The sequence below is a fragment of the Volvox carteri genome, assembly GCF_000143455.1.
Source record: "Volvox carteri f. nagariensis unplaced genomic scaffold VOLCAscaffold_14, whole genome shotgun sequence".
NCBI lineage: Eukaryota > Viridiplantae > Chlorophyta > Chlorophyceae > Chlamydomonadales > Volvocaceae > Volvox > Volvox carteri.
The window spans coordinates 1,626,924-1,647,853 of NW_003307557.1; the positions used below are offsets into that span (position 1 = coordinate 1,626,924).

General features: G+C 52.1%; 1 protein-coding gene across 1 annotated transcript; it reads right to left on the reverse strand.

Moving 5' to 3' along the window:
- Positions 1-2,063: 2,063 nt before the first annotated feature.
- Positions 2,064-19,145, reverse strand: VOLCADRAFT_117260 (uncharacterized protein; the record flags this gene model as incomplete). The annotated part of the gene is made up of 22 exons (XM_002949495.1): positions 2,064-3,149; positions 3,349-3,409; positions 3,864-3,955; positions 4,122-4,253; positions 4,830-4,945; positions 5,640-5,937; positions 6,558-6,839; positions 7,398-7,579; positions 8,123-8,219; positions 8,459-8,560; positions 8,971-9,086; positions 9,427-9,565; positions 9,759-9,946; positions 10,947-11,004; positions 11,432-11,662; positions 12,279-12,382; positions 13,588-13,810; positions 14,407-14,606; positions 15,966-16,041; positions 17,335-17,381; positions 17,722-17,934; positions 18,944-19,145. The coding sequence occupies 22 exons, from the start codon at positions 19,143-19,145 to the stop codon at positions 2,064-2,066; spliced, it is 4,245 nt and encodes a 1,414-aa protein (XP_002949541.1).
- Positions 19,146-20,930: the final 1,785 nt, after the last annotated feature.

The window sequence follows — 20,930 nt, forward strand, 5'->3', positions numbered from 1 at the left end:
GGTGTTGTGGTGGCCTATCTGTGTTCCCCGCGGCGGCATGATTTGAACCGCTAGCTGCACACGTACGACGAGTTGCGAAAACCCGGTTAGGGGGATCCCACCGGCTGAGTGCTGAGTGTGATTGTATTCATCATGGTGAAATCAGACGTCAAACCAGATTGCTGTAATAATAATGAACACGTTAATTGGAATGCTTGGGCATTGCCTGGAAGCTGGTACAGTTTAAAAGTCCGGACACATCCCCATGGTCAAGGCCTCCTTAACGTGCCAAAGAGTGCTTTACAATAGCGTGCCACATTAAATACGCGTAACGGAAGGGCCTGCGGAACCTTCCCTGGCCCCTCTTCTAACCTCTTTATGATTGAACAGAACCAGGACAGGACCCGCAGCCCACCTGCTACATACGCGGCTGGCAACATGATGGGCCTGAGCCCACCTGATTCCAACCATCAAATACAGGCGGGACTGGGATAATAGCAAGCATGCGTATGCACATGCTGTATAATAAAACTCAGAAGTTCATGAACATGAACCAACTCGACGAGCACAGATTGCAAAAGGCACTAGACGTCTATGCCTGCATATACCAAACTACCTTGTACAATATTTTGCAAAGAAGAATGCCTTTGAAGTTGATGTTGGCTCTGCAGCTTTCTGGTGGGGGTAGGGATGGGGGGGGTGCTGCTTCAGCTGATATTGAAACGTCATGTATGTTGTTACATGGTGGTATAGCTTCACCAGCGGCCCCCTTTCCCGAGGCAGTTCCCTGCTCTCCCCTGCTAGAGGGGCACCCTAATTCATTCACCACATCCGACTTCAGAGTGTATGCGTCATGTGCGTGCACATGCGTAAGCAGCGTGGAGGCGGTTCGAGCTTCTTCCGGAGCTTCCGGCCCTGCACCTTCCAGGACTGGCAAGCGAGCAGCCAAACCACTGTAAACCGCCATAGCGTATAACATGGCTGTGTAACCGCACCACACCACTCAGCTTTCCCCGAAAGCACCCCCACAGCGCCCAACATAATCCTCTTTAGGTCGGAAGTCCTCGAGCCCGTTATACTGCTCAATCTGAGCGACGCAAACAAACAGACAAACAGGCAACACGCATGTGCGCGCGCAATCCTCCAGCACTTGTGCCGCTTTCCTTGGGAAACGCTCCCAAGCAGATTTGCACACACCCACCCACCCAAAAAAAAACATATCGGCCTAGGGCCGCTGTTGCATACGAAACGACGTCGATGCGCCTACCCTGCAGGATGTACATAGCATTCCGATGCCCACATGTCTATGTCTGGATGGATCTGTAACGTATGGAGAAAAGTAGGCGACCGCGTGAGCTGCTCATCCTCCTGCGATGATGGGAATGAGGCCGTCTGTCTGTCTGGGGTGCCTTCTAACGCTCTCAGGACTCGAGTGTAACCATGGACAGCTTCCAAACCCCAGCCGAGAGTCTCTCATCCGATATCACACAAGATCGTGTCGCCCGGGATAGCTCATCACGTAAACGAAACCTATGCTACAATGAGCATAGTACTTGATACTATAAAATGCACTAAAACCCTAAACCCCTAAGGTATAGCCGGCAAATCGTGCACGTGTCGCAACTTCACATACACACCCAGCAGATTTATACAGCCCCGCTTCAGCCATCGCCACAGGTGCCATGGCGGTGATGACGGCAACGTTATCAGGTTGTCTCCGCCACCTGCCTGAAGCCTGCTTCCATACTTGACGCCGCTGACGGCCATGCGCAGTACATTTCCCAACCTCCTCTCCCCCAACCCGTATTCCTCGCCCGCACTTATGTTGCACCAACTGCAAAAACAGCCGTGTATTATCCTCGATGCTCTGAAGATACCTGCTGACTTAGACGCTTCACGTGACAGCGCGTGAGCAGACCACAGCCTTGAAGGCCAGGCGCTCCCAACCAGGTCTTTTCCGCTTAACGAACGGAATGTAACCACTCACGGGGACTACATCAACACCTTTTCCATGGGCTACACTCTTGAGTTGGCATCTGGGAACCAAACCCAACCGCGGGACAACCACCTCGAACAAGTGCAACTCAACGCAGTACAGGCCAGCCATCCTTGTTGCAAAACCAAAAGGAGCTGTTCACCCGAAACACCCTAAAACCTGGAGTCACCAGCGAAACATTGAATGCCAAATAAAACCCGCCCACGCCCTTGCTGCGTGCCGTCACCACTGCCGGCAGGTATAAGTCCGCCTGTACGGCACCGCTGGTATTGTTGTACGGCAGCCATATGACCGTCTCGCTGGAAGTTACGCTCGGAGTGTACTCGACCCCGTTGCGGATCGTCACATCACCGATGTTGATGGCCGAGGTCATGTTGACATCATCCACGACCCGTAGGAACCACTTGCACATGACGACGCCTGACATCGAACTATTGCAGGAGGTTGCTGCAGTGATGGGCACCTTCATGAAGCCCGAAAACCAGGCGACACGCGCTTGAGGGTTGACCCTCGGGCAAACCGGGTCTGACAGCCCCGCACTCTGGTTATCACACCTCGGGGCAGTGAGTTCCCCGGGCTTTACAGAGACGTTATAAAACGTTGTGCTCAAATAATAGGTTGCATCGTTGAAGGCTCCATCAGGAGAGAAGGTGATACCGCAAAGACCAGAGGTATTCGGCAGGGACCAATTGTTCGAGTAGGAACTGGCGCCCAAGTATGTGGGTGCGTATAAGCCTTGATTGGAATTGAGCTGCTGTTGCAGAGCACGGCGCGTGATGCTAGGGTTGTGGTTGAGTTGATGATGGCCATCCACCTCGTTTATCGTGTTGTCGTCTGCCTCGTATGCTGGGTCGTGTTGCTGGTGCGCCAGGTTGATTGCGGCGGAGTCGAGTAAAGGGGTGACGAGCAGCCCTCGCCGATGGTGGAGAAGGTGTCGGCCGCTACTGGCGGCATTGGAAATAGCGGCGGCGCTGCCGCCCAATAGCGGAATGGGCAAGAGTGTGCGAGACATGTCGATACGGACTAGGTCGTCCTTTCCAGTGCCGTTAACCACCGCCCAAACGGCGCCGTACAGGATGCTAGGGAATTCGATTGCCAAAAGTTGATAGTAGTCACCCAGTGTGGTGGTGGTGGGCGCCATCGGAGGTGTGGGATTGCCGCCACGCTCCAACACCTGAAGGGAAAGGAGACGGCGTTAGTAGCGAGGCGCGCAGTAAGGCGTCAGGCAGGCCAGACAGAGGGATCGCAAACCAGCATATTATAATATCAAATACAAAACACAAAACACCTGGTTTACACAAATAAATATGCCATTTCATGCACAGAAATGAAGACAGTAAACGCGGAGCCCTACATCATTTCAGCCGTCGTACCTTTTGGGCCCCCAAGTAAATCCTAACTCCCATAGACTTCAGGCTCTGTACCAATCCGTTCCTGTGGGTGGGTAGCAGTCCAATGCGCAGACGTTGGGGACGGGCAACGAGCGAAGCTGTAACGCTCGCAAGACCTCGAGCGTTAGCAAAGCCAAAACGACTCCACGCCGCACGTCGCCATGTGGCTGTTTCTGACGACCATCCCCCGCGGCGACGAACCACTAACAGGAAGACCTTTACTGTTCGGGGCATTTCGTCGTCGCGGTTGACGCTCTTCGTTCGCCCTGGGCATGCGCATTCGGGTCGTCTGCGGCCTCTGCCGTCCTCGCTTCACCATCGCAATCGGTTTCCCTACCTGGATTTTTGCGGACCATATTATTCAATTATTCCATCACTCAATATAATTGAAAATGCACTCGCATGTATACATAAATACACACACACGCTTCCTGTCCACGTGTTCGCACACATCGAAACATTTCAACGGCACTGCACGCGCTGCTGCTGTACACCACCTGAATCCGGCGTTCACAAAAGTCCAGCACCGTAACGTGGCGGACGCGTCGACATACTTGCCGTTAAGTACTTCCCCCTTGTTCAGTATTGTCTGTAGCACATTACGGTGCAGGCACGGGGGAGAGGCACACGAGGCGAGAAGCTAAGGTGAGGTGAGATTGAGAGAAAGATTGAGACACCACCGACCCCCATCGTCAGCTCATTATCACCCCAGCACCGCCCAGCACCACTTCTGCTCCCATGCCTTCCCCACTCACATGCAGCTGGAAGCCCGCAGATGCGGCGCAGGTGCTTTTCGACATGGACTCATTGGCCGAGCACCCGCTGTTTTTAAATGCGCTGTACACCGGTTCTTCCGACGAGGGGTTTGTGAGCTGGTTATCGTCACCCTGGGGGGGGGGAAGAGCAGCAGCGGGGGGAGTCATTTGGGTTGTATCCACGTGCGGAAAGCGCGCATGTGACGTCCGCCCGTAGGGCAGGAGCCCCTAGGACGCAAGGTCCCGGGAAGAGTGTCGCCGAAGGGAGGCGTCTGGATCTCTATTAGAAGCGCGCCGCACAGCTCACACGCCTTCCCGCATAAGTGCGTGTTCGTCTGTATGCGCATGTGTGCCTCTGCATGTGAATGAACGTGTGGCTTGCATGCATTCCACTTCTGAGCGAGCGAGATCTAGTGTGCATGGGCGTTGGAAATCAGAGACATTGGCAGAAGTGGAAACAAGTAGTGAAATCAAATAGTGGAATCAAGTAAGTAGTGTCCGGTGATGCGCAAGCGAGGCGGCAATACTGCAGCTTAGGTGCTTCATACAGGCACTCCTGGCTTGCCGGTTGGCCTGGTTGTCGGCGCGCGGCAGCACTGCAGCAGCGCACTGGCAGTGCAGGAAAAGATCTTCACGTGGCTGTGAGTGACCTGGTGTGGGCAGTGGGGCAGTGGGGCATGCAACCCACATGGACACCTACACACGCACCTGGTTCAGATGTGCGAGCGCCGTCGGCAGCCGGAACTTGATGAGAGGAAGCCAGGGCTTCGACCCTCCGCCGTTACTGTCGCGCCACACGTCGCATTGCATACCCGACACGTAACCTGCCATGAAGGATAGTGATGGTGATGGTGATGGTGATTGTGGTGGTGGCGGTGATTGTGGTGGTGGTGGTGGTGATGATGGTGATGGTGATGGTGACCGTGACGGTGACGATGATGGTGATGTTCGGGCCAAAGAGGGCAATAATGCTACCCGTCTGCCTCGGCAAACAATTTTGACCTGGGTGAGAAAGCTGCGATTGCATCAGGTGCTAAACATCGCGAACAGGAACAAACCCCTCACTCCAGGACAAGAGCAGCAAAAGCCAAAAAAACGCAGGTGTTGATTATGGGGGAGACAGCCAGGTCATCAGGCCGCCGCAACATCACACAAACCCCCTGCGAGGCGCCCATCTCTGTATGTATGTCGTTCCAGGCTGGTGCGGTGTGATGTGCGTTGCATGGACATGCTGATGCTGATGCGATGGTCGTACTGCCTAGGCCCTATGTACCTACCACACGGCAGCCCCGCCTAAATAAGCTACCTTTCCCGGCTATTCAGATCAATTCACGGCGGAAAGGAAAGCAATGGTGACACCTGCTCGAGTAACCCCAAGCAACTGTAACCAATTGATTTTGTCCCACGCACCTAAGCTCCCCTCCCCCACCACCTAGGCGCCCTAATGATAATAACCCCCCTTCCCCAACCTCCCCCATCCCCCCGGCCGAAACGGTGCTGCAGTCCGACGTCACTCACCTGCGACACCGCTAGACGGTTGCCAGAACAGGTTATTCATAATGTACGGCTTTAGAGATCGTGGGGCTGGCTCGTTCTGGTTGCATGGAAGCCAGCCAACAGACAGCGTCGTCCCGGCGCTTGTGTTCCCGATGGCAAAGCGCAGCACCAAGTCATGGAGGACTGTCTGATTTGATTGGCCGCGCCCCAGCGCGACGCATCGGGAGACGCGGGTCACCGGCTGGAGCAAGTTCCTGGAGTCGTAGCCGCTCACAACTTGAAGCCCGTTGACATACAGGCCACACAGCTCGCATGAGACCTGCATAACACACACACACACACATAAATACACACAGACTTCGTACTGTACGCAAAAACGATGTGTTGTTGTAGGCCCCGAGCACACACTAGCAGGAGCCATAGGAGAGCGCTGATGCGCTGCTGGCTGTGCAATACGTGCAGCTCGGGGTGCGCGAGAAGTGTTGCGGGAGGCGCATGTGCCAGGATAGACATGCGGCATGGACCGGCCCCGGCATGTTCATTTCATCGGCTAAAAACACACATGCATCATTCCTCAAGTTTGGTTGTACGTGCGCCGTAGGGCACTGTGGGCCACCGCCCAACCGCTCACGCCAAACAGAGTAGTTCGTTCGTGTCCCACGCGGCAGATTTGGATGGTTTTCCGTGATCCATGTCTCATCCGTCAGGAGTACTATAAGGGTGTCGGCTTCTTGGCTACCGCTAAAGGTATTTCTGGCTAGAGAGAGAAACCTTTCAACTAGCCCCCAGGGTCAACACAGCCACCCCACATGGCCTTTAGTAAATACCGGGGGTCCTACGGGGGTCCTACGAGGAAGCTAAGCTGACAGCCGCCCTACCTCCCTTAAGCCCTTAACCCTACTTGGTCTAACCTACCTTTCCCTCCCACACCTAACCAACCTGGAAACGCATGGTACATGGTATGGATTGGTTGCAGACCCCGGACGTGCCCAACTCCGGCGCCCTGAGACGTGTGTGAGCGATACCCACAAGCCGACCCGAGCCGGCGGAGAGACCTAGCGCAGCTTGAAGCTGATTGACGTTGGCCGTTGTCGACGAGGCTGAGTTGAAATTGGTCAGGTCGGGCAGGACAGCGCTGAAGCTGTACGGCTGGTCCAGTTGTAGTTTGGAGCTAAGGATGCTGGACAGGGCGAGCGGTACGCCAGGGTCCCGAGCGAGAACCTGGGGACAATTTGGGAATGGTTAGGCAGGTGGTGAGTGGTGATAACAGAAGGTAAGTAGCCAAGTAGGAGAAGTCCTCATGAAGGCGAAGGAGTAGTACGAGTACAAGTTACAAGTACCGCACGACTGCGGGGGGGGTGTCCGTCCAAGCCCGGGCGGGGGCCCTGGGCTGCGGATATTGAAACGATGACGTAATGGTGAGGTACGACTGGGGGATGTACGACTGGGGACAGTGATGAACGATAACGGAGGGAGGTCGAGAACAGGTGCCTAGAAGGTTTCCAGTACTTGTATGTGGTAGGAAGCAATTAAGCCAGCCTGCCTGGCAGCTCCAGGTAGGCGATACGGAGCTAAGAGCAGAGCTCAGTCAAACAGCAGCTCGCTCTTGCCTGGCAGGGGGAGTTTTGGTAAAAGTAGTGGCTTTTAACCCATGCCAGGAAAAAAAACATGAACAGGAAAAAAACAATGCCACTGCTAGCGACCGCAGCAAGCCAGCGCCTGCGCCGATATTATCGCACACAGGAATTCACAGGACCCAAGTATGTGCAGGCCACGAACCTGCCACGCTGATGACAATGAGATGTTGGGTGCATAGTAGAAATCGCGGGGCGGTGTGGACGTGGCGATAAAGAAGGTGCCGCCCAAGTTCTTGACCGGCAGATCTGAGCTGTCTGGCTCCGACATGTAGATGTTAATCGGCTCCTTCGGGTTGATGTAGGTAATATTCAGGTTATACCAGTCTGAACGTCGGAATGCATATTTTATATTCATGCAGGACCAGCACGCGGCGCAGCAAATCAAATCAGCAAGCAGCAAACAGCGCAGATCATCATCAACATCATCAACATCATCATCAACATCAACACCAGCGCGAAAGATCCTTCCAGACCACAACAGGACGGCGAAGCACAGTAGGAAGCAGCTGATAAGGATAAGTTGAACAGCTAGCAACAGGTCCGACGAGGCCAAGAGGGGTGCACGACGGGAGGGTGGGGTGCAGCAGCAACTCGACGAGCACCCAGTGCCTTCAACATGACTCGTTCGTGAGTGCATATAGCTTTGCTCAATCCATACTGCTGCAAACATCAACCTTACTAAACCTGCCCGCCCTCTACACTTATGAATTCTTACTACTCTGTCGCATCACCATCATCATCATCATCATCACCACCACCATCATCATCATCATCATCACCATCATCATCATCATCATCACCATCATCATCATCACCATCATCATCATCACGTCAGCGGACGACTAGTACGACTAGCACCGTTCTCACCTCCCGTGGAATACAGCAGATACGTTTGGCTGCAGTCACTGAGCTGCTGATCACCGACGAACACCGCCAAATCCGATGGGCTCGCGCTGGTGTTGACCTGGCGCGCAAGCAAAAACGAGGTCCCTTGTAAGGGGCGAGGAAGGGTGAGGCGTGGCGGATAGCTGTGCAGGTGCGTTGCTGTCCAGAGTGCACATGCAAGCTGCTGCCACGACGGCCACGGCGGCCGTAGGCGCAGGTGTATCGACGCAGCTATCGCCATAGCAGGCCGTATTCCTTTCCACCCGTTCACGTCCTCCTCGCTCCGCCACCCCCGAAGGTAGAGAGACCCTAACTTACAGAAAGACGGTACAGTCCTGTCTTCGACAGGTACATATATGCACTGATTTTCAATGTCCCAAGATTGGTGATGTAGTTCGAGAACTGCGCCACATCACTTGCCTGAGAAGTGATGGGAGCAAGGAATTGCGGCATAGGAAATCAGAACTATGAAATGGAAATTAGTTTGAGTACCGGTAGAGGAGCAGAGTGCGGAGGGGTACGGGAAGAGGTAAGGTTGGGTGCAAAGAAGCAAGGCCTGATGTTGGAGGAACATTTGCGGATAAAACAAACCACAGGATCGCACGATGAGATTCTGGCTCGCCATCCGCCTTGTTGAGCATCGCCGGTTGGACCAGCCCCTAAGACCCCAATCGGGCTTTCTCTCTCTCTCTCTCTCTCTCTCTCTCTCTCTCTCTCTCTCTCCCCTATCATCTCTTCCTCCACCCCTCACTCTCCCCCTCACTCTGCCCCTCACTCTGCCCCTCACTCTCCCCCTCACTCTGCCCCTCACTCTCCCCCCACGAACTCACCTGGGTAGCCTCAGCTACAATTTCCGGGGTGTTGTTAGTGCTGTTGTAGTAGATCATAAGGAAGCCTTCCATCATCGCGACTTGGTCCGGCAACGAAAAGACCGCCTTTTTCATCCCTGGCGTTTGTCATTAGGATGTGGGGTGCAACACACGCATTGGAACAGGCGTCGTAACGGCTACGATACCACTTTCTTAAGGGAGTCGACAGCCATTGTCGCCGAAGTGGCAACTTGGGGGTGGTGAAACGGCTTTTAAAAACAAGCCCATTGCGGGTCAGTGTTGGTCGTGCTCCCAGTGTGGGGACCCATCGTGTAGGCGGTAGAAGGTGACAATTGTACAATATGTTCGTGTATTAAGGTAGGGGCCCAGCACGCGCGAACTGAGCAGAATGTGTGTGTGTGTGTGTGTGTGCGCGCGCGTGTGTGTTTCACCTTGATAAGTTGAACACGCACTCACAGATTATGCCATCGAGCCGCCGCATAGCGGATTGCACTGCTGCATCGGCGTTGATCCTGCGGTAACTATCCGCCGTCTGGTCATTTTGAAGATCGATTCTGTCGCTCGAGCCCACCAGAATCTGCCGGGCCTGGGGACCCTGCAGCAGGCCAGCAAGCCAGAGGCGCAATCACCACACACGATCTTATCAGCTGGGACGCCGGTCTCTTTATGCGTCAGGTACATCATCACCACATGCACTCAACTTGTAAAGATTGCAACCTCAACAATGTCCGGAACGTGATGCGAAATGAAAGTATACTTGAGGGCCCCTCACGGGACGACATACCGACCTCACGACTATGGCAGCGGATCAGCAACGCGCCGGGTCTTGCAGGCTCCTTGACGGAGTTTTCAGCTTTGGCTAAGATGGTGTTCGTGACGGTGCCTCCATGGTCGGTGGAGGACGAGCGGCGGTTCTCAGCAATGGCATACTTGCAGGACCCAGCCCGCAACCGGACAGCTGGACGAGCACCTGGCACTGCGCGTGCGCATGTTCACGCAAGACCTTTACGACCAGCACACGTTCCCCTTTGAGGCGGCACTGGAGAAGTGGAAGGCCGCCAGCAGCAGGGGCCGGTACACAATGAACCGCTAACTAGCGTGCAGCATCAACAGCAGGGGCTGCAACCAACCGCAGAGGTTGTGTTTGGCGGTTCTGGTTAATTGCTGCTATGCATCATGACTTTTGCAATCTGGAAAGTCGTATAGCGTTATCTTCCAACGTGATGCAAAACGAACGACGGTGGACGAACTCTATTTGATCAGTGCTTGAGTAGGGGTTAACTGGTCTGTGTTTGCTTGGGCTTTGCAACAGCAGTCACCCATGCAACCGGGGTTCCTGTCAAAGCGTCCAAGTGCGCGCCGCTTCCTGGCGTGTAAGAGACACCTCTATGGAGAGATTGTGGTGTGCGCGAGTTGCGACATTCCCCAAACCCTGTGTCTGTACAGATTCGGAATACTTTATTCCAGCGACTAAAAACCTATTCCTCCGTTCGGACTGGAAAATTGACGGGCAAAAATGAAAAAAAAACTGTTGAGGGGATTATAGCACGATGCTGTATATGTTAACAGGTTGTCGATTCGAAACCATATCAGGTAAAGATGGAAAGCTCATTTATGTATATGTAGCAGTGTCTGCTGCGGGTGGCGGCTATGTGCCACGGTAATGTACACTGCCCCCAGGGTGTGCACATTCCAGCTGAGGTCAGACGGGACATGTTCCGCCAAGTGTCCCGGGATCGTTCTGCAAGGTTAGCAGCAACGCATGCAGGGCACACCTGGGTGAATACCTAGGCGTGTACGTATTTCTGGTGGCCACCAACGACCCTTATTACATTACATCGCTAGCCGTCTTCGCATGCGACGAGGCACCGGAATTATCTTTCCTTCCGCACGTACAGCTTACGTACACTACCGTATCACCGGCAGCATGTTTCATTGCATATGCTGTATCCTTAGCTCGATAAGCCTACTCCTACCTCGTTCCCCAATTACATTAAGTCCACCGCATACAAATGGTGCACATGCACACCAGTTCTGTCACACCAGGCAAAGAGTACTCAGGGAGATGCCAGGGGAGCTGATCCCTTCTTACATTCCTCCCCCCTCGAGCGAACGTCCTCGGGCGGCCCCGGGCATATCCCGTAGGACTTTAGGTTGTTTGAGATCCCGTAGGATTGTGAGTTTTGTTGGTATTGTGACATTTCGTCAGTCCCCGTCCGAGATGGAGGACTTTGATTATACTCAGCTGGTAGACTTCTCGCCCGCCCGGGCATCCATCTTTGGGGTAAGAGTATGCTGCATCATGCCTGGTGTGCGATATGTTCGCAACCGGGTTCGATCCGGGGAGTTCCCACCTCCTAGCAGTCCGCACCAATGTAACACCAGGCAAAGAGTACTCAGGGAGATGCCAGGAGAGCTGATCCCTTCTTACAAGCTCGGTACATCGGCCGTATTTGCGTACCTTGTACATGTTGTTATCTCTCTTCCCCAGGATGGATGTTATAAGTGCCGCCACGCCCGCGACCATAGGTGTGGCCATGGATGTTCCTGACATATTGGTGTATCTGTTGTAATTGTACTTGAATATCGAAGGGATCGTACTCAATATCTGTAGGCCGGGTGCGGCTATGGAAACCGTTTTGGACCCGTAGTTGCTGCCAGAGCTGGGAAGCTCACCCTCCACGCGTTTGTCCTGCAACAAATAGGCAGCCAGCGGGTAGGATGGGCAAGCAGCTAGCCACGTTGGTTGATTGGTTGGCTGGTTGGTTGGTTGGCAGGTAGATTTCAAACCGGCTAGGTAAGCACAAGACGTGGGCAGGCAGGCAGGCAGCAGTAGACGTGTGGCGAGCCGAGCAGGCAGGCAGACAGGCAGGTACGTGATGAGCGAGTAGGCGGGAAGGTAAGCAGACAGGTATTTGAGCGGTTAGGCGGGTAGGCACGCAGGTAGATAGGCATGCCGGTATACATACATACATACATACATACATACATACATACATACATACATACATACATACATACATACATACATACATACATACATACATACATACATACATACATACATACATACATACATACATACATAGACAATTATGTACATGTGTGTTATGTCTACATGCGACTACTAAGGCAGGCGGCCAGGCGTCTTGTCGGGGCATGCCTCTAAAGGTCTTCGCCATGATGCATCTGTTGGGGTTCCGTCGGGTGTTGTGGACAATGGTGCAGGGTACGAGCAAGCCAGGTCTTAACAGCCTACCGCGTACGGAATAGTCACCAACGGATTAAACCGCCCATCAGTCGCTCACCGCATCGTCAGTGGCCATGACGCACAGGACGTTATTGGGATAGGTCCTGGCAAGGGTGCAGGGGTTGTAGAAGCCAATTTTATCTAAATCCGTCGCCTCATTGCCTGCAGCAGCAGCAGCAGCAGCAGCAGCAGCAGCGGCAGCGGCAGCAGGCGCAGCAATAAGCGATCAGGTAGTTGGGATAATAATGTTGAAGGAAAATTGTGTCTGGGTACAGAGACATACATACATACATTCACCTTGGCCGTCCCAATCCCACCCCCCGACCCCACGCCGTGAAATGCACCGTAACTAACTTTGTTGATAATTTAGAGGGACGTAACGGAATTAACTGCTTTGGATTTACTGGGCATCAAAAGGCGAATAACAAGAACTACCAACCGTTGTGATGCCACTCGCAGCTGTGACATATACATCAAAAAAGGACTAGCTCAAGCACAAAGCCAAGCCCAAGCGCCCGTGTTGCCAGACGAATACTCTCCAGCCGCACTAAGACTCCAACCATTGCAACGGCGGTGTACGGTAGCTCTGCGCCTGGCTTAATGTAAGGACAAGTTCGAATCGGGGTGGGAGCACATACAAAACGGCTTCGAGAGTGCAGCTTAGGGTTTAGGGTTTTATAACCCCGAGCTTTTTCAGTAGGGTTCCACGGGGTTCCGTCCCCGACCGGATGATGGTCCTGTGCCACGGCCCCGGTTAACTGCACAACCCGAGATGTGCTTCTGATGGCACCTGAGAGGTGCCTAAGGTCTGGCTGGTTTAACATCCACCCACGTGCCAGTGGGTGGACGGTTTCGGAAGACTACTGTCAACACTGATGGGAGGGGCAACAGACGCGTGTGTGTGTGTGTGTGTGTATGCCTGCGACAACAAAACTCGTTCGAACTTGTTCATTGCTAGTCAACTTAATACGGGGGTTGCGAGGGGGGGAAATGGTCCTGTAGCAAAGAGTAGTAGTAGCAGTAATAGTAGTAGTAGTAGTATAGTAGTAGTAGTATAGTAGTAGTAGTATAGTATAGAAGTAGTATAGTAGTAGTATAGTAGTAGTATAGTAGTAGTATAGTAGTAGTATAGTAGAGTAGTAGTAGTAGAGTAGAGTATCAGAATACGTGCACAGCTACAGCTAGCTGTTGCGATGACATGGGAGAAACACCACGAAAGGGAACTTAGGCGCAACGTGACCATCGGACAGTGACTATCGGCTATGTGCGCAAACATGGCTTCATACGGCAAGCCACCATCCTCTTGGCTCGTTCACGGTTGGTTAGTTAGTTAGTTAGCCACGCAGGCAAAGTATTAACAGACCCACCCGCCGCAGCTACCAGCAGCATGCTCTTGTTCACAATCGCGTTCATGGATAAGTTGTACAACCCCGTCTCGTTTACCAGCTCCTGGAGTTTCAAGTCGTCGGGTTTAGGTATGGGCTTCTTAGGTCCGAAGCTGCAGCTAATGATGTGGGCACCGTTCTTGATGGCGTAGTCGATGGCTTCCAGGTTATAGCTGGTATAAAATTGACCGGTATTGGGTGTGACCTTCGGAGGGGGTGAGAGGCCACAGGCAGCAGGCCAGACATAAGAAGCAGGGCAGTGCCTGAGCTGTACGTCTTGACTGTTAGTTAGTTAGTTACTTGGCACTCCAAAAATGATGTGTACGGTATGCATCCCTCGCTAGTTCTTCCTACCACACTTTTTTCTTTAACCAACATACACGCGCAGAGACGCAGATTGTGGGTATAGGTGTTAGTAAATAACTATTACACAAGCGCAAAATTCACAATGATTTTTGTGCGTCCCCGCTCAGCAGGAAGTTATAGTTTCTTCCTAATAAAGAACAGCGGATCGTTTCACCATATCACCTGCTACAGCTGTTTGACTATATATATATAGAGAGAGCGGCAGGTTATCGATAGATAGAGCCTGTTCTAGGGGCAATTTGATACCGGCGGTATCTACATATACATAAATATGTACAAAATAAGATCCATATATAAGAGATAGATCCGTGCAATATTTTTATATCCATTCAGACCGGTGACAGATTCCGGCAAGCCCGGGACGGTATTGGATCCATCTGAAGCCCTAACAGAGTAAATATAAGCCGCAGGAAGTCGTAGTGCTGATACACGCACCTTCAGACACATGATTTTGACGTTGGGTGCTACACCGATGATGCCAACTCTGTTCTGGACGGCCGCAATGATGCCGCTGCAGTGGGTGCCGTGGCCCACGCTATCCATTGGTGAGGGCCGTTTGCCACAATTAGCTTCGGTGGAGTTGTAGTTCTCACAATCGCCGGCAAAGTCGAAGCCGTTGATGTCGTCAATGAAGCCTTAGGATGGGCGGGCGGTGTGGCAGAATTTTGATTGTTACGGCACTTGCGATTGCAGCGGTACCGTAGTGACAGGAAATGTTCGTCTTTTTAATTTCGTAACGGCAATACGAAATTATGTCACATATAAATTACAAGCTGTTCCAGGCGATGGTCGTTACGAATATATGTGTGCTCCAAAGCCAAATCGTACAATGCCTTTAACACAGTAATTATTCTTCGAATTCCACTTTTCTGGCCATATATACATCCATAGTAATTGAACGGACATGGATCCGAGGGCCAAGCGGCCTAAGCAACAAAGCTTCTTTCAATGCGGACTCTTCACACTTGCTCGCGGCGCCCCAGCTACGGATAGAGCTGGTTTTGCCGCTTTATTCCGTTGGATTCTATGCGTCAAAGATCGTTTGCTTCCGGTAGTAAATGACAAGTTATACGAGATTTGCCAGGGGGGGTTGTACTCCGGGGGGAAGGCTGCGGAAGAGACAATACCTGCATGCTTTTCACGTGGTTCGCGTGCCTTGTCACTGGAATCTGGTGTTTGCTGGTGAGCAGAATAACCGTGCATGCATTGGCCAGCTTTTGCGTCAATCGGCGTTCTGAGTCGGACCCATTTACGAACATTGCAGGCACCGTTGCTTCGGTTGCGTTGGCTTCTTACGAATTCAAAAGTTTCGCCAATATCTTCGGGTGTAATTTTGAGGGTGTCTCGAACAATAAAAAGACGAACATTTCCTGTCACTACGGTAGTGGTTTCCAAGGCAAGGACTGGCTAGGCAGTTCAAGCTGTGGTGAAAGCGATTCTGTGTTTATTTTTTCTTTCGCTATTTTTGCCAAGAAATTTAATTGAAGCGGGTCAGGCCCCACGTCCTTCGGGGTACGCCTAAGCTCGCCTGTTCCGACGTCAGCAAGCAAAAGCCCCTAGCTAGGGGCTTTTGCAAAGGACGAGGCATCGCCCTTTGCTTTCGTGGTCAGCAAAACCACTTCAGACCAGCAGCACTGATTCACATCTGCTCCAGATAAAAAAGCACAAATTCTTTCCTTTGGCGAGAAAAATATGGCCGTCGATGTAGAGTTTCAATATTATATATATCGTACATGGCCCATGGCCCCTGACTTTGACGGACCCCCCCGCATTAATTCGTGCGGAATTTATAAATTTAAACATTAACATAATAACGAACCATGCCCAGTGTAAGCAGGGTCCGGGTCCCACTTCAGGCACCTGCCAAGAGTACTCTTTGCCTAGTGTTACACCATCAGCATGTACTGCATTGGTACGACATAGCTCGCTCAGCGAAGTCCTCAGAATACCGTATACACAGCCCACGTTTCGTGCGAATCCCGATTTGCACCCACCATTCTTGTCGTTGTCGGTAGTGTCGTTGAATGTCTCTTTGGGGTTGGTCCAGATGTTATCCTTGAGGTCCGGATGCTGCCCAAGGGAAGGGGAAGCGACGTGCAAATGGTTAATATTTAGGCCTGTTGTAGTCCTGTGACACGAGGAAGATCAAGCAGGGTGATTAGAGCATATTTTAAGGAGAGGGGAAATAAAGCCCAAATCCTCCCTTTCGTTTGTACATACCACATGCATCAGCGCGAGATGGAGTGCCCCGCCAGGTAAGGCAGGTGTAAGTACGTCTCATTTGCACGACATGCACGACACCGTATCTGTTAAGGGTTCGTAGTTTCAGCCATCCCACTCCGCCTTGTCGTACAGTACAGCAAACGTTCAACGCCATATGTACGTGCTTAAGCGCCCTGCTGCTGAGCAGCACTTTAGAAATCCGTTTACGTCTTCCGGCCAGGAGCTGCTATACACATTGATTACCCTATTTTATCCACCAGGTTCTGATCAAACTCTGCGCCAAGGGTCTAGTGGCATTTCGCATTCGTTCCTACAGACCGCTTACCTAGACCCGAACCGTGGGCAAAACACACACACGTATGTATGCACTTAGAGCCTGCAAACACGCGTGGACGGTCGCCGTCCGCGCTAGTTCGCGGCAAACCTTAGTTATTAGGTGTGTACGGTCACATCGACGACCGTACCATCCTGCCGTACTTAACGCTCCGAGCAACGCATGGTACGAAGATGAATCTGTCCACAACGATCCGTGTTAGTTAGTTAGTTGGCGCCGCGTCACCCCATTAACGACCCCAACCGCTTCATGTTGGGCACCAGCAATAATGCAGCGTCGCTTTGAGTAAACCTGCCAGACTCCGAACCTGACTTGTGGCTTTCACCCCATCCGGCTCTCCGCATTGCCCATGTTGTGGCTCCTCTTTTCCTCACGCTTGTTAAGCACGTGACCCCGCATTCCAACCTGTCGTCTGCTGCTGTCTTGCATCACTTTGTCGAGAGCAGAAGGAACGAGGTAGTGGTGGATGCTGCAGGAGTAGGTCCTATATACCTTATATATCCCGCATCCACTCAGAGCAGGATCTTCCTCTGTTTTGCGTGCCCGCGTGGCCTGCTGCCGTCTCTACACTTTGTAATCCGGTCTGTGACCTGGTCTTCCCTTCTTCCCGGCCACTTTATATACGTCACGACGACATGGCTTCGTTCTTCGACTTCGATTTTGTACGGCAATACACACACGCCCCAATGGGAGCCCCTAAAGCCTCATGCTCGTGCATTCGAGCACCCCGGACTCATCATCCCCTTTGCGAAACGCTGCCCGGTACACCCGTATATATATGTATGTATGTATGTATCCGTGCTTACCGTCAAGTCACAGCCCGTGTCGATGACTGCCACCACCACCTGCTCACCTGCGAAGATGGATGGATGGTTATCGGGACAAAACGCGGGAGAGGGAAAAGGGCATATATCATAGACGTGCGTGGCCCCTAAGGCCGTCCGCAAGTAAGGAAAGAGACACGGCTAATCCACATCATTCAGCTTAGCAAATGCTTTACTCCTTGAATGCTATATATTGAATATACCATACCGCGCTTTAAGAGGAAAGGCCATCTGGGGATACCCAACCTCATCCGCATTATTTGCGTCCAGAAGGTACCAGAAGGCACATACCACCACTACCACCCCCCCCTATCCTCGAAAAGGCACACGACGTGGTGCCCCAAACTGGGCCCTGGTGGACTCAATCACCGTGTGTGACATTCCAAGCTGCTTCCGCTCCAACCTTGGTCAGAGCCCACTGTTCGTACTCGTCATACTTTTTGTTCAGACCGCCTTGCAGCGCCTGCGCCGACCGCCGCCGCAGCGTCACGTTCCCAATTTCGCTGCGCAGTCCCACCCCCAGGTACGGATCCACATCTGGTACTTTGTACTGCGGGCGATCGCGCAGGAGGATCAACACGTCTGTCCCAACGTGCGCCGAAAGGGGGGAGGCCCAAAGGGGTTATAGAGGACAAGGGGCAGAGTGCGGAGGGAGAACAGGGAGGGTGTGCTTGGGAGGGTGCGTGCGTGATGGGCAGGTGGATGCATAGTTCCTGGGAAAGGAAAGCCTTAGTGGTGGTGGTAGTTGCTGCACACAGAGTAGCGTTGCTGTGACTGTGATGATCCTTTAGGGTACTGCCATACAACGCCTCCGTCGAAGGGTTGCTGGGTTGTAGCAGTAGCTGTCGTACATTGCAATACACACATACACACACACGCCACCACCAATATAGACCCCAGACAAAGCTTTCTGTCACCGCCTCGCGAGGCTTTTACGACGACCAGGCCGACAGGGAGGGGGGGGTTGAAAGCTGCATTGCTCGTACATTGCGACGTTACACCCCGGTTGGTTGAAGTAGTTGTACAGGTGCCGTATCCCGTGCCAGCTAGGCAGGTGTTGAGTAAAGGCAAGCGTCAGGGTTTGTAAGAATTTGTAAGGACCGGTTTCCGTCGGAAGAGGAGCCTGTGGCGACGACGACTGTAAGCCGAGATAGGGTTGTAGGGTGGGTTTAGGGTTCTGTCGTCCCACCAAAAGCACATTCCTGGCATAGCTCCACTTTGCTCAACCTGGCACGCTCCATAACAACAGTCCGTTACACATACATAATCTAGGTATTCTACATACATAATCTTGAGATGCAGGATCGACTGCAGCTGTGTGTTCCGTTCCTAGGATGTGTTCCGAATTAAGACAAATCCGAATTAAGACAAATCCGAATTAAGACAAATCGCACTTATGATAGGTTGTTATAATGGTAAGAAGTACGATACCGGTATCTTGGTGTCTATGTTAGGTAGTAAAGCCTACTCCCACCCTTGTCACCCCCAGTCAGCAGCAGCAGCTGCGGCCCTCGCCATCACCACCACCACCATCAGAATCACTGCCCCCGCAGCCATCTAATCCTGCCCAACTTTACCCAAACCCTCGCACCTGGCTGGGACTCTAAAATTCGCAGCACTTGGTACAGTACTTTGGCTGTTTTGAAGGTTACGATGTTCACGCCGAATGATAGAATGATTTCTTCAAAGTAGTCGTACAGCAGCGGTGACACCCTAGACTTGACTGTCTTGCCTAATTCGTCAAAGTGGACGAGCAGGCGGTTAAGCGGCAGGTCTTCGATCACCTCCTGCATTTTGGTCAGGATCAGTTGGGCAAATGGCTTTGGCAAATGGTGGTTTTGGAGCTTGCTTGCCGGGAGCAACCCTGGCATGCAGGTAGGGCTTAATTGATGCTTGCAACTCGAGCACGCATGTCGTTGTGTGAAACCGTGGCTTTGGGGGCTCATTGGGGAGTTGTGCTCCACAAGTGCTCCACAACGTTATGATGCACGTGATTTAAGGACGTGATTGGGATCAGGGGTTTGGGAGAGGTTGAGAGCAGTCATCCATGGACCTGGCGTATTACCTCGGGAGCTTGCTTTGCCCCGCAGCCGTGCAGGATGCACACTGGCGGTACCACCACCACGAGGATGAGACAGACAATAATGCCGATGACGACAAGGCTTGCCGCGAGCCGATGCTTAGAAACCTGTCCCAAGGGGGTACGTGGGCCACTGCTCTAAGCAGACCACCATGCGAAGCGCCATGCTTACCCATTCAGTCCATCCAGAGTATAAGTTTTTCAGGAATGATGGGCCTTTTTGCATAGGCGCCGCAGCATCGCTCGCGATTTCCTTAGGTTTGTCGTCGTTCGACATACGAATGGAAGGCTGAAAGCGCTTTTTGTATATTACCGATGCTCCAAAGCTATTGTTTGCAAAATGAACAGTATCGCCTGAACGTTAAGGTCACTACTCGATAGCGGTCGTCTTCGGTATCTTTATGTAAAGCACGTGTAGTAGTGGGTAAATCTTATTGAAGAAATTAGTTCTCACCCAATTGTTAGCGCCTTTCTCTGTTGCCGTACCTCGCTAGCTGGCAATTGGGATACTGAACGGGCATATGCTCGACATGAGGGTAAGACCTTACGGGTGCTGAGCTCGACTTGCTTTTTCACTGTTTTTACTACTCTGTTATTATAGTTGATAACAATTCAACGTGAATTCCTAGGGTTATATTGCCTCAGTGGGCCTTATAAGCGCATGACAGCGTTGGATATTATATGGAATTGAGGGACAAACTTTCACGCGTAGCCAGTGCCTATTAATTTCGGCTTTCTCATCTATGCTGATTTCTGTGAAGCCGGATACAATTTCGGGTTAAGCATTTATCACCAATATACACTGAGGTGATAATCTTTTGGTATATTAGTCTCTACTGCAGTGCACGGCCAGATGGCCCGATGGCTCTACTCTTCGAGAGTCTGGAGCCCACTGTAACAACCACACACACACACATACACGGCAGAATAACGAAGCTACAAACTCATCTCCAATTATGATGAGAGATTCGCAGCTCATTAACCATTTTCCATCACCATCCATTGGCATCTTCCGATGCCCCTGATATAATGGATATTGACATATGTCTGGCTTAACATAATGTCGGATGCCCACGGCAATACGCCCGCATATCTGCTGCGTATGAAACATTGGAGTCTGGAGCCCACTGTAACACCACCACACACACACACGAAATCTGCGGGTCCATTTCGTCTCCAGCATGCCATGTTGGTTAATAACGAAGCTTCATTTACAGCACGATTTACAAAACATCCTGCCCTTGTGCCCTGTGTGTTTCTTTTCGTGACGGCGGAAGTGCCCTTTGTGCGTACGTGCTCATGACTTGAGTGCCATGTGAGCCTAGCATGCGTCCTTCTTTCAATAAAAGAGCTTTTCATATAGCTTGTTTTATAGAACTTTGAGTACCCTGTCACTTCTGCATGCGCACTTGCTTCCATCGCGGAAATTTTATATTTACAACTCACTTTACACTGTGATCTGCCCTTGCGTCCTGTCCGTTTTATAGCCTCATGGCGA